The sequence below is a fragment of the Crocodylus siamensis genome, chromosome 1 (genome assembly GCF_052110815.1).
Source record: "Crocodylus siamensis isolate JL-2025a chromosome 1, ASM5211081v1, whole genome shotgun sequence".
Lineage (NCBI taxonomy): Eukaryota > Metazoa > Chordata > Crocodylia > Crocodylidae > Crocodylus > Crocodylus siamensis.
The window spans coordinates 95,686,806-95,699,384 of record NC_143395.1 but is presented as its reverse complement, the minus strand read 5'-3'; the positions used below and the strand labels follow the sequence as shown (position 1 = coordinate 95,699,384).

General features: G+C 41.9%; 1 protein-coding gene across 3 annotated transcripts in view; it reads right to left on the bottom strand.

Moving 5' to 3' along the window:
• The window catches only part of KPNA5 (karyopherin subunit alpha 5), a 25,795-nt gene extending 13,216 nt beyond the window's left edge, over positions 1-12,579 (bottom strand). The window contains exons 1-7 of one of the 3 annotated variants that reach the window (XM_090038424.1): positions 12,468-12,579; positions 10,627-10,760; positions 9,807-9,908; positions 9,622-9,721; positions 5,865-5,959; positions 3,433-3,564; positions 2,408-2,496 (exon numbers count right to left, since the gene is read on the bottom strand). In XM_090038424.1, coding sequence (XP_089894550.1) covers positions 2,408-2,496; positions 3,433-3,564; positions 5,865-5,959; positions 9,622-9,721; positions 9,807-9,908; positions 10,627-10,760; positions 12,468-12,471 — 656 coding nt within the window. In that variant the 5' untranslated portion in view covers positions 12,472-12,579. Of the gene's footprint in view, positions 1-2,407; positions 2,497-3,432; positions 3,565-5,864; positions 5,960-9,621; positions 9,722-9,806; positions 9,909-10,626; positions 10,761-12,467 lie in introns of those variants that run through there. The other 2 variants (XM_090038435.1, XM_090038446.1) reach the window with 2 other exon arrangements.

Here is a 12,579-nt window from a genome sequence, read left to right as displayed (position 1 = left end):
TTAGAAAATAGTTTGGGTTCTTTTTAGTACAGAAAAAGGACTTAGAAGTATTGTGAGAAACCTCTCAATTAACTTATGCTATTTTCATTTAAGAGACATTCAGTCCACTACTCTTCTTGCTCTCTCTTTTTTTTCATATATACCATTATCTAATGCCCTGCAACTTCAGGACTAAAAAAATTAGAAAGTAATATCCTTTTCACCATTTTAAAAGTGTTCTTTAAATTTTGTGGTATTTTACTCAACTTAAAGAATAAAAAATACTCAATTTCATTTCGATTTGTGCGCTTAAATGTAATGTTATATTTAGACTGCTAACATCATAATAGGTTCCTCGCCAATTTTTTTTTTGTTTATATAGCACTGGGTTCATTAATGTTAACACTTTTTCAGATGGTCAAGACCAGAATAAAAGGTATTTTACTTTAAGGAGAGAACTTGTTATTACAAATGATCTTTACAAAAGCGTGCAAGCCTATACAAAAAAGCTGTTAAAATGATGCAAAGGACCGATCTACTTCTAAAAGTTAGTTCAGATTAAAGTAGGGTACAAAATTAAAGCATAGCAGCCATTTGGGAATAGCTCTCTGTAGACACTTCTCCAAAATAAGAGTACATACACATGGAGTTATTTACAAACAGTTTACTCACTGTACGTATAGACAGCTCTATAGACAGACAAGATCCTCCTTTGCACTAATACTACTCTCCACCATTCTGCAAGCTTAAAGATGGGATAGTAAATTTGGGGCGTGTGCAGGTGAAACAGGGGCCCTATACTGAAGTGGTGGATTTTAAAAAACACCGCTTCAATTTAGGGCTGATTAAATCCCCGTGTCATGCACACACCCTGCTGACTTACCTGCCTCTCCAGTGGGGAGGGGAGGGCGAGCTGCCGGCAGGCAGAGCAGTCTCTGGGCCGCAGCGGGGTCTGGTGCCTACCTCCGCAGCAGCTACGCCCCCCCCGCCCCCCCCCAGGTGGCACCCAGCTGCAGGCACCTTGCTCAGGCAGTCCCAGGGGGCACCGCAGCCACAGAGGAAAGCACCAGGCTCCTGTGCAGCTCAGGCAGGCTCCAGGGGGGAATAAAAAAAAAAAAAGATCAGGCTCACTACTTTTCTTGGGCAGAGCTGCTGTCAGGCTGCCTGCAGGGCTTCCTGCAGAGCTGTGGAGCTGCAAGGAGACCAGTGCCTTGCTCCATGGTGCAGGGGCAGCAAACTAAACCTCCTTGCAATCAGAGTTTTAGTTTGCAGCGCCCCAAGTCATTTAAGGCAAATTATGCTACCAAATTTCCTACAGTGGCCGGAATTAACACGCAAAATGCCACCGAGGCATGTAAATACCAACACCATTAAAACAGTGCAAAAGCATTTAGTCCCCTAAAAAGTGTTGTGCCTAGACGCCCTTCATTTCGTCTACACATGGCCTTGAAAGGATAATCTTCACGGGCTGGATCCAGGCACACAGGTGGCACAAACCATATACCTGGCACATTAAACCGTGCTCAGCAGGGGCAAGATTCGCTGCTGGGAAATCCCAATAGCAAAAAAAAAAAAAAAAGTGGCACAGCAAGAAGTGGCATGGCATATGCAAGAGGAGTGGGTGCTGGCAGACACAGAAGCTGGGTCATCCCAGCAGATGCTCTGGCTGCCACCAGAGAATCTCTACTGCTTTAGTTGTCCTCCGGCTCCCCGACCATGGCCAGAGCAAGGGAACAGCAGTTTCCCCAAAGCGGGGGAATCTGCCCACACCCAACTGAATGTGCAGGGGTGTGCACCATGACATAGCAGTGGCACAAATTTGTGCCACTACTATTTTTGCCACAGCAATGCACATCCCTGCATGTGGAGATGTGCTCACATAGTGTAATCCTTGACTGAGACGTAACCGGTGTAGCTGAACTGCTGACACCCCACTCCTGACTGTCAAGTCTGAGGCAGTGTTGTGGCCTGGGGCCATGTGAAGCTGTTCAAAGTTATACAAGCAAGATCATGTGTTCAGCAAGAGCCAGAGGACTGCACAACTGTTTTCTCACGTCTCGCTATAACTTCTCCACAAATTAAGTTGGAAAATTTACTTGGCTGCACCTAAGAGCCTATGCTATTGTTTCTATTAGATCTATAAAACTAACCCTTTTCAGTGATGGACCTACCAATTAAAAACAACATTAAATAATCTCAAACCTACAGAATCTGTCCCAAGGGCTAGTAAACAAACAACTGGTATTTTCTCAATTCAAAACTGTTTCCTACAAGAAGTAGAGAAGCTTATGTATATTATTTAAAATATGTATACTAACACACATTTATTAATGCAATGACAATCTGATGCTTAGAATTCTTATTCTTAGTAACTATATTTTGTTATTATAGTTATATTTTAGTTATGACATTAACTTACAATACTTACTCCAAGAGTGGTGGCAGTATTCCACAGTTTAAAACAAAATCTCTGCATTCTGCATTATCACCAGCAATATTACCAAGAGCCCATACTGCCTTTGAAAACAAAATACTAAAATAAACCAACATGCACATATTAAATAAAAATACCAATATACTACGCTCTAAAGTATGTATTCCTCTCGCAGCAAATTCCTATGATTTAATCAAAACAGCTCATGATATAATTATAAATTAAACACCTCAAAAGAGACATTTTTGATGTGCACATTTTGTTATTTATTTTGCAAGTTTCACAAATCAGATTATAAATAACAGTTTCAACTTCATAGAGGTCATTCCTGTATAAAGATGTCAGTTAGTGGTTTCATATTTAAATAATTATTTCAATAATTAATGGTATTTTATACCGAATTTTTTTCTAGCAGATGCCTGTCTTCTTATCAACAATGAAATGTCATCCAAAAGCAATGTTAAAGTCCTCTTTGAGATAAAATTGTCTAAAATTCAAAACCATGAACAGAACTAGCTAAAAGAGAGCAATTTCTATTTTATTACTCTCTAATAAAATAAACATAAAAGTGAATGCAAAAGTATACTGACAAGCGAGTTGCATTCCTTTCTCTAAAGTGCTTACACATCAAGCAAGATGTTAGTGGCAAAAAACAAATGAAGGGGAAAGTCTAAAACAAAGACAAAAGAAACAATACAATCCTATATCAAACAAACAAAAGGTAATGGCATTGTGGTGGATAGTATTGTTTTAGATCCTGTTTAGTTCTTGTAAATGGCACTACAGAAATGAGTTTTTAGAAAAAATGTAAGATAAAGGAAACCACTTTGAAAAGGCAGATAAAGCATAACAGGTAGGAAGGAATGAAAAGAATATTAAAAGATGCGGCCTTATTTTACAGGAGTCATAACAATAAATTAACATAGGGCTTAAATCTTCTTGACCAATACACAGGGGAATTAAGAAAGACCTTTACAAATGCATTTTTAATATATGCACCCCTCCCCTCAAATATTTACCTGCTCCTGGACATCTTCATGCTCTGAGCTAAGCAACTTAATAAAAATTGGAACAGCTCCAGTCTCAATTACTACTTTGGTGTGTAGAAACGTTCCAGATGCTATATTTGTCAATGCCCAAGCTGCTTCAAACTAACAAATGGGAAAAAAAAACCCAGAGGGGTCAAATTATCTAATAATAAAGCACAAGTACATTAAAACTGTACAGATATTATGGTTTTATGAGTTTTATATGTTTATTTTTCAATAGATTTTTTTCTCTTTTATATCAAAATTTGTCAGTCACTCCCTTTATTTTGCTTTCCAAAGGAAGAAAAAGCATTAAAAATTAATTACCTGTTACTTTACTAATCTAAATCAGCAGGTATTATCCAAAAATATCTCACCTATTTCCTTGATAAAGGAAAGCTGCTGGATATTAGTCTGTGTCCTCCCCCCCTTTCTGTACAATCAGAAAATAAGCCTTGTGGCAAGGCAGCTGCACTCAATTTAAATACAAGTATGCTTTTAAAAAAATGCAAATGCTTTTGTGAGCACTCAATTTCAGGGCAGGGAGAGATGTACAACTGCAGCATTTTGAAAGGCAGTGATGAACCAGTTACATTAATTCCCAATGCTCTACTAAGACTACATACACTTAAGTCCTAATTCTGAAGAACTAAGCCAAAAATGCAAAACAGAAAAAAAATCTCAACATCATTTTATAAAGGGTAATTTTTTCTGGTTTAGGTTCACTTACTGTAAGTTAAAAGCAGAGAGGCGAAAGAGTCACACTAAATACAGTCGTACCAAAGTCTATGTACTTTTAAAATCAATATAACTGTTTTGTCTGTCCACACACTCAAATTTAAGCAAGCTCTCACAAAACTTACATGTAGACAAGGCAATTATCAGCCTTGCTTGTGAAGCTAACCACCTTGGATAGAAACAGTAATTCCTACTGCCAACTTTTTGACAATGTTATGAAGAACCAGAGGACTTTTAATTTCTTCCCTTTCTGATTTTGTAACATCTGCAAAAGCGGTTAACATCACTGAAAACAATATACAGAAAATATCTTCCATTTTTCTTGTACTCCCCTTCATAAATTATGCACAGACAAATGCTGCTTCAACCTGAATTACATCTATGGGTAAAATTACACATTACACTTGGACCCTATTAAGGGTATTTTAAAATGCAAGCCTCTGCATGGTAAAGCTCATTAACAAGTGCTAAATGCCCTATAAACACCTTAAAGTTATGCCACTTCAGGCAAGGACGATCTTTGGGTCCTGTTACCCAACCTGAGTCACCTTAAAGGGGGAAGTGAAAGGTTAAAGGATAACTGTATTTATACCAGTAACACATTACCAATTAACATTTAGCATGGCGGGGAGAGGGAGGAGGAGGACTGGGAAGCAGCAGCATCTGAGAAAAAGGAATGCAACAGGGCAGGCAGGCTGCAGGAGGAAGGGAAGAACAAGAAAGAGAAAGAGAGGAGGAAGAAGGACGAAGGGGAACTAGTATCCATAGACAGTCTGCTCCCTCCCTCCCAGCACATTGGCAGCTACAGCGGACTGGGTAAGCCCCTCTCCTGCTGCTGCTGGCTTGGTGCTGTCCCCTCTCCTCCCCTGTCAAAGGCCCTGCCCACAGAGCAACAGCAGCTGTGTCTGATCAGGTCTATGTGCGGCCCCGCTCTCCTGCCGCCGACATAACTAGAGATTAAGCAGATAATTTTTTTAACAATATTTATATCCCCAACATTAACATCAGGCTGCTCCACTGAGCTAAAACAGCCAATTTGCAGTCCTCCGGTATCCTGGGAGGTACTGCTGGGAGGCCACCTGAGAGGTGGCCTGGCTATCTTCCCAGATTCAGCCAAAGAGCAGCAGGTGAGTGGGGAAAAGGAAAGGGTGAGAGAGAAGGGGGAAGTCGGGGAAGAGAACAGCTGCAGCCAGGTAGTTGCTAGGGCAGGGATGGGGCAGTGGCAGGTGAGTGGGCATCCATGAGGCCCAGCTGGGGCACAAGAACCAGAACTACGTGTGAGGCGGCAGTGTGGCCCTCTCAATGTCCCACTGGCTTGATCTGGGCACAGGCTCCAGGGAGCCTGAAAGTAGGCAGGGATGGGGAATCCATATCCTACTATCACTTTGGCCAGAGCATAGTTACTTCCTTCTGCTGTCACCATGGGCCTGAGTGCAGATCTAACTTTAAATTCCACCTAAGTTTAGAATGTCTTAATTGTAACATGCAACTACCCCGCTATGCCTACACCCTGATACTGAACAGTGACCATCATTCGTATCAAAGTACAGCAATTAATAAATGCTGAGCCATCAATACAAAGCCCTAAGGACATATTACTCTACTAAATTCTAAAACTAAAGTGCTCCTCAGTTTCTTCTGATTTTTTAATCCAAAATGTATGCCTGTATCAAGCATAAGCTTACCTGAAGAGTGCAATTCTCATTTCTCTCTAGAAATTTCACAAATCTCTGTACAACTCCTGGTTTTTGGATTACTTCATCTATAGGTGGATTGGGTTCTAGAAAAAAAAGATATATGTATGAATGGAAAAGGCAGCAGGTTAAATTATTTTACGGATATGAATTCAGTTATTAAGCATGGTTCTCAATAAATTCCTCTGATATTTTTAATCTTTACCTTAAATACAATTTGCTCCTTGATGATCACCTAGGCTAGCAGTTCCCAAACTCTGACAGATTGTGCACTACCAATGTAAAATGATACAACCTGAAGTACCACCAGGAAATTTTTGTCATATGAAATAATTATAATAAGTCTGTTAACGCGTGCCACTGACAAGCTGTCTGCATACCACTGGTGGTACGTGTACCACAGATTGGGAACCAGTGACCTAGGCCATCAACTCCAGTCCCATGCATTCAAAGACAATCATTAACCCTAAAGCACGTCCATACTCCCCACTTTGAAACCTTACATTCAACTACAAGGAACAATAACTGGAAACAGCAAGGATATCCTGTAACAGGGGTGTCAAAGATCTGACCACAGAGCGTAATCATCTGGCCTGCAATGTTGCCTGGGGATCTCAGGCTGGACCAGTGCACTGCATGTGGAATACAACACCAGCCCATGGTGTACGCTGCCAGCTGCACACTTCTTTGAGCTGGGCCACAAGTTGCCAGCAGCACCTGGACTAAACTGGCCCCGTGCACAGGACCAAGCACCCCAGGACAGTCTGCAGGTACTACCCAGCCCAAGGGCTGGCCCCAGTACCACTCATCTGGCCCATGGTGCAGATCCCTGTCTATAATACACTGCAGGACAAAGACGAGGGAACTGCCAATGCCCTGCTACTTCAACAATAGGGAAGCAGTTCATTAACTGCTAAGATCATAGCATAAGATCATAGATAAAGAACTATAATACAGAGGAAGGCACCACAAGCCCATGCCATTCTGCTTAAGAGGAAAAAAAAGAAAATCCTTCCTGACCTCAAGTTTGGTGCACAGTATGACCCTTACTAGAAAAACATAATGCCCTATAGCCAGGGACTTTCAGTTTTCTATCCTATGTACTCAGTATCACAGCTCTTCATCCCTATAGGAATCAAAACCTTCATACAATGCACAACTTCTTGTGCCATATTTGTAAAACTTTACTCAAAAGTTAGGATGTTTCCCCACCTTGTTCTTTAGCTAGTAAGGCACAACGTATCTGCTTCAAGCTCCTGAATCCAATAATTTTAAGAGGTAGCTTAAGCTATAGAATATTTTGTATCAATTCAAAATTAATTTTAAAACAGTTTTTTTTTTTTAATAAGAATGTCATTGCAATTATTTAAAAATATCCAGGTTTTTTGGAACAAAACATTTTTTTTTTAAATCAGTCCTGAAGATCACTACAACACACAGCAGGTGTTGTAGTCAAACTTTAAAGGCCACAAAGCCAAAGTAATCAATAAGTAGCAAACTGCTTGAAAGCACTCATTACTTTTTTTGGCTACCACGCAGCAAGGAACAAATACCAGTGTCTTCTAAATAATGAATACCCAACCTATTAAATACCATTATTGATACAAAAATGAAAAAGCCAGCAGACAACTGCTTTGAAGCTGTTCTTACAATCCCAACCACAAATTACAGAAAAAGTTTCCATCCAAGAGAATGATCATTCCATTAAAACTATCATCAGACTTTTTGTTTGGCCTTTAGCCATGCAGAAGTCAAAACAAGGAAGAGCCATGAGACTCTTCAGCCTAGAAAACCACAGGCTCTGGGGTGACTTGCTGGCAGCCTATAAGTACATCAGGGTTGCGCATCAGAATTTGGGGGAATGCCTGTTCACCACAGCGTCCCAAGGGATAACAAGGTCCAACAGTCACAAACTTCTCCAAGACCATTTTAAGCTAGTTATAATGAAAAACTTCTTTACTGTCCGAGTTCCCAAGGCCTGAAATAGACTCCCTCCAGAGGTGGGGCAAGCACCTACTCCGGACTCCTTTAAGAAGAATTTGAATGCTTATCTTGCTGGGATCTTTTAACCCTAGCTGACTTCCTGCCCTTTGGGCAGGGGGCTGGACACAATGATCTTTCGAGGTCCATTCCAGCCCTAATTATGAAATCTATGAAATCCAGAATTATTGGATGAAATGCACAAGACTTGACTTAAACTGTACTCCTGGCTACTGTGCTGTCTGTAAACTCAGATGGTAGTGCGAATACCATGCCACCATCTCCTTCTGGAGTGTTTCCAAATGCTACTTTCTAAAACATTATCTAAAAGTTTTGCCTATGGGGCACTTGTTTGAATTTTAGTTTATTACTGTTACAGACAATACTTAAAATTACACTTTAAAATATATTAAGAGAACTTTCTCTACATTGCTTCACTGCTCCATCTGAAATCAGTAAGTTGTATAAGGGGTTTTCACATAAACAGCAGATAAGGAATAATTCATTGGTACAGACTGGGGATGTCTGCCTTGCTTTGTAGTGGGTGGGGAAGTGCGGCATGGATCTCTCAAGCATAGTTTAACAACATTTGCAGCATCAGAATGTCAATTGCTGTGGTCACCCTGCTTTACCAGTGGCAAGTTAAGGTGTTATGTCTTGTGGCTGTCACAGCTGAGTTTGTAGTTGTATGGGATGGTGTGGATAGAGATGATTCTGACTTATGCAAGGACTAGATGACCTCTGGAGGTTCCTTCCAGACCTACTTTTCTATAATTCTATGAGATGCATCAGTCACAATCTTCAACAAAAGCTGCAAGTGCGTTTTAATATTAGCAGCCAAATCAAATTTTTCACAAAGGTAAACACTAGCTTGCTTGATACTTAAGTACAGGTAACCCCTGCATAATGCAGCTTTGCTTACTTCAGTTTTGCTATAGTGCTCATTTAAAATACCTATCTGGTTTCATTTAGTGCTCAGAGCGTTTCGCGATAATGCTGAGTGCAGGGATGGGGAGAAGTGGTAGCGGTGGCATTTGAGTGAAGTGGTGAGTGCCGGTGGGGGTGCAGGACAGCAGGAGCACAGGATCCACTCTAGCATGTGGTGCTGGAGCAGGCAGGGAGGAGCAGTGGTGGTGTAAAGGGGTGGGCAGGGGGCATGAGTGCGGAGCCTGGGCCAGTGCCCAAGGCCAGGGCTGGAGAGGCCCAGGGTGGGGCAGCAGAAGCTCAGTGGCTGGTGGGTGGAGAGGTGCAGCAGTAAGAAGGGGAGAGAAGAGGGCATGAGCTGGCAGGACTACAGGAGCGCAGGGCCCAGGCTGGTGCCTGGGGCTAGGGCCAGCAGGAGCTTGGGTGGTGCTGGAGCTGCTGGCAGGCAGGCAGCAAGAAGTGGCAGAACCAATTATATTTTACATTAACTTCTCTAGGGAAACAGGTTTCACTTAGCGTGTTTCCACTTAACACTCGGTTTGTTCAGCACCAACTAAGAGTGCTAAGTGGTGGTTGCCCGTACTGCAACGATTGCTAAATGTGCAGCTATTGGTTCTGATACTATAATCAAAATGTCCTTGTTTTTCTTTCTTTGTCTAAAAGATTTAACTGTAGAGTAATAAAGGTGTGCATCTTAACCATTATGTTCAAATGAATTTGACATTCATGTGATACGAGAGTTAGAAGCTTCAGTTAGCTCTCTTTTTGAAGAGTGTAACAAATTCAAGATATATTGTGTTTATGAAGAAATTTGAAGAAAGAAAGCAACACAACACTAATTTACCTTTTGAAAGCAGTTTTCTAAATTTTTGGGTTGCTGTAAGTTGCTGATCAGGATCATCTGAGAAAATCATCTGTACCATATCTGCTGTAATAACTTCTTCCTTAAAAAAAAATTCAAAAAAATAACATCTTTGCAGTTTTCAGTACTTCGAAAGCACACTGCAAATGCAATTCTGAAACACTCACCTCTGGAATAGGTACAGTAGAGCTGACATCAGGATCTTGGATAGGGCTTTCTACCATAGAGTCTTCATTTCCCGGGAGAGAAACATTTCTGCGTTTAAATAACTAAATGAAGAAGAACTAGATAAAGTTTCACAATATTACATTTTCCACATGACCTCCCCTCCCACCCAAATTAGGGGTAAACATTCAAAGTATGCAATGCCATGAGCAGCTAAAGATATTTGGTAAGTTTGAAAAAAAGTAAGTTTCAGCAAGTAATCGACAAGTCACCTTTCCTGTCACTGAAGCAAATGGGGATCTTACAACAAAAAAATTATGAATTTTGAAGGAGATGCACAAAACATCCCCATAATTTATATACCGGGACAAACAGCAATGGCTTCACTCACGCTACACTTTAGCTTGTACGATTCTTTTTTAAAATCAGAACACTTGACACATTTTTTAAATGTAAGAAAACACCCGAAATCCTCTTCTTTAAAGTCTTGCTATTTTAGCCAATATTATTCAAAACATATTTTAAAATGGAATGTGAATCACTCTCTTAACGAATTTGTGGACTAAGACTCAACCCTGTGTTCAGCATTTCCTATTCAATATGTTAGGCCTCTCTGTTCTCCTGTGTCTTCTCCGGATCATATTGAAGGGCAGTTTCTCCATGAATTGCATATGGAGCATGGCCGCCCCCACGTCCCCTTAATCCAGGGCCAGACAACAAAAAGCATCTCAACACCCTTTGTGGATGCCGTTCTACGTTCACAAATATTCAGTTATTTAGTTAATAGACCACGTTTACTATGTTTCAGAGTAAGAGACCTACTTGCTCTTCCCTTTTTTGCTTCCGAAGCTGGATTCCTTCTTCTTCTCTCCGTCTGCGCATTTCTTGAGGATTGAGCGCATTGTTCTTGTAACTTTTCATCCGAAAATTATCTTTTCCTGGGCTTGCCATGGTGTCTATAACAAAGAACAAAACTTTTACTTAAAAGTCTGTATGTTATGAGATACAAGCACCTGCACAATATCTAGGGCAAGAAACTGTCATCCTCTGACAGTGGATGGCACCCACTCCATTCTGAAAGACAGGCTGCCTAAACAGATGCATTGCCTAAACCCTGAGTTAGGAAACAGTGTACTCAATGTAAACCAAACAACTAAGAAGAGCTCAACCACCTGCATGTGACAGCACCTTCCTCGTGGACACAGTAGGCTAGAAAAAGCAAGTTACCACATTGTGGGCAATGCCTGCGTGCCGTTTTCACAGTGAAACCTGCCAAACTGATTATCACTGACCATGCCCCCAAGTGTGGTAGCTTGCCTCTCTTCTGACAGGACATGTCATGTTAATGGCACTTTGGAAACAAGGGCAAGACCAAGGTGAACGGGGAATGACAGCATTCAGTGCCCTCCCTTCAGCTCTCACCACACCCAGCTCCTTTTACAACGTTGGTGCCTTCAGCCTGAAGCAGTGTTGCCAGGTGTACAATAATTATTGCATTTATACAATAATTTCACCTGTTGTGTGATGTACGCTCAACAACAGTAAAGGTATTTAAAACATACAATATTTTTTGAGGTAGCTCATTCATGCAGAATATGCAAAACCCAAGTCACTCTCAGGGAATCTTAACCAATTCTGGGTTTGCAATCAGCACTTTCTTATGATGGCTTGCCTCAAAATAAAGAAATGCTTTGACTTCGATGACCCAGTTCTCACTCACTCACTGCTGACTAAAAGTGAACAAATATGAAGTAAATAAGAAATTTATTTGTATAATTACGTGGTTTTTTTCAGCATACAACAGTTTTTCAGCAAATACAATAATTTTGAGTTTCCAAGTTGATAATTTCACATTGAAGACCTGACAACGCTGGCCTGAAGAGTCTGTAACCAGAGCAGACAGTCCCCAGGAAAACTTATTGCCTCTGGGTTGCTGCTGCCAGATGGGGTAAGATTTAGCCAAATCTTTTCAAAATCTTGATATGACTGCAGCCACCCTGCACCTCCCCAGGCAGCTGGACTCCCTTTTCAGGCTGCGAACACACAGCTCTCCTCCCAGAGACGAGGAACTGAAAGCCAGGGACAGCCCCCCCCCCCACAGCTGACTCCCTCCACAGCCAACCCAGGCCAGTGTTGCCAGGTGTACAATAATCATCATACTCCTATGATAATTTCAAATCTGGTATGACCAGTGATAGTAAAAACGTTCAAAGAAAACAATCATTTGTGAGGCAGCTCATTAACCCAAGTCCCTCTCAGAGAGTCAATTAATTGACTTTTGGGCTTGCTGTCAGCACTGTCTAAGGACGGCTGCCCTCCAAATAAAGACATGCTTCCACTTGGATGACCCAGTCCCCCCTCAGTCGCTGGCAACTTACAGAGAGCAATAGAAAGTAAAGAAGACGACCACTTATTTGCATGCTTATTTGTATATTTTTCAGCGTACGCTCGTTCTTCAGCAAAAAGGATTATTTGAACTTCCCAAACGATTATTTCATACTAAAGACCTGGCAAGGCAGTCCTTCAAGACCGGCTCCCCCTTCCCCCTCGACAGCCTAGGCCGCCCCGCAGAGGCGCGGGCAAGCGGCGGTCGACCCCAGCCCGCAGGGCCCTGCTCTGTGCCCCGCGCCAAGCCGCACCCGCGCCCGCCCCGTTACTCTCACCCATGGAGGCGGCGCCCGAAGGAGAGGCCCCAAAGGCCACCACGCGCGACGTCTCGCAATCCAAGATGGCGATCGCACCCACTCTCCGAGCCCCGCCTTTCCTCCCAGCAGG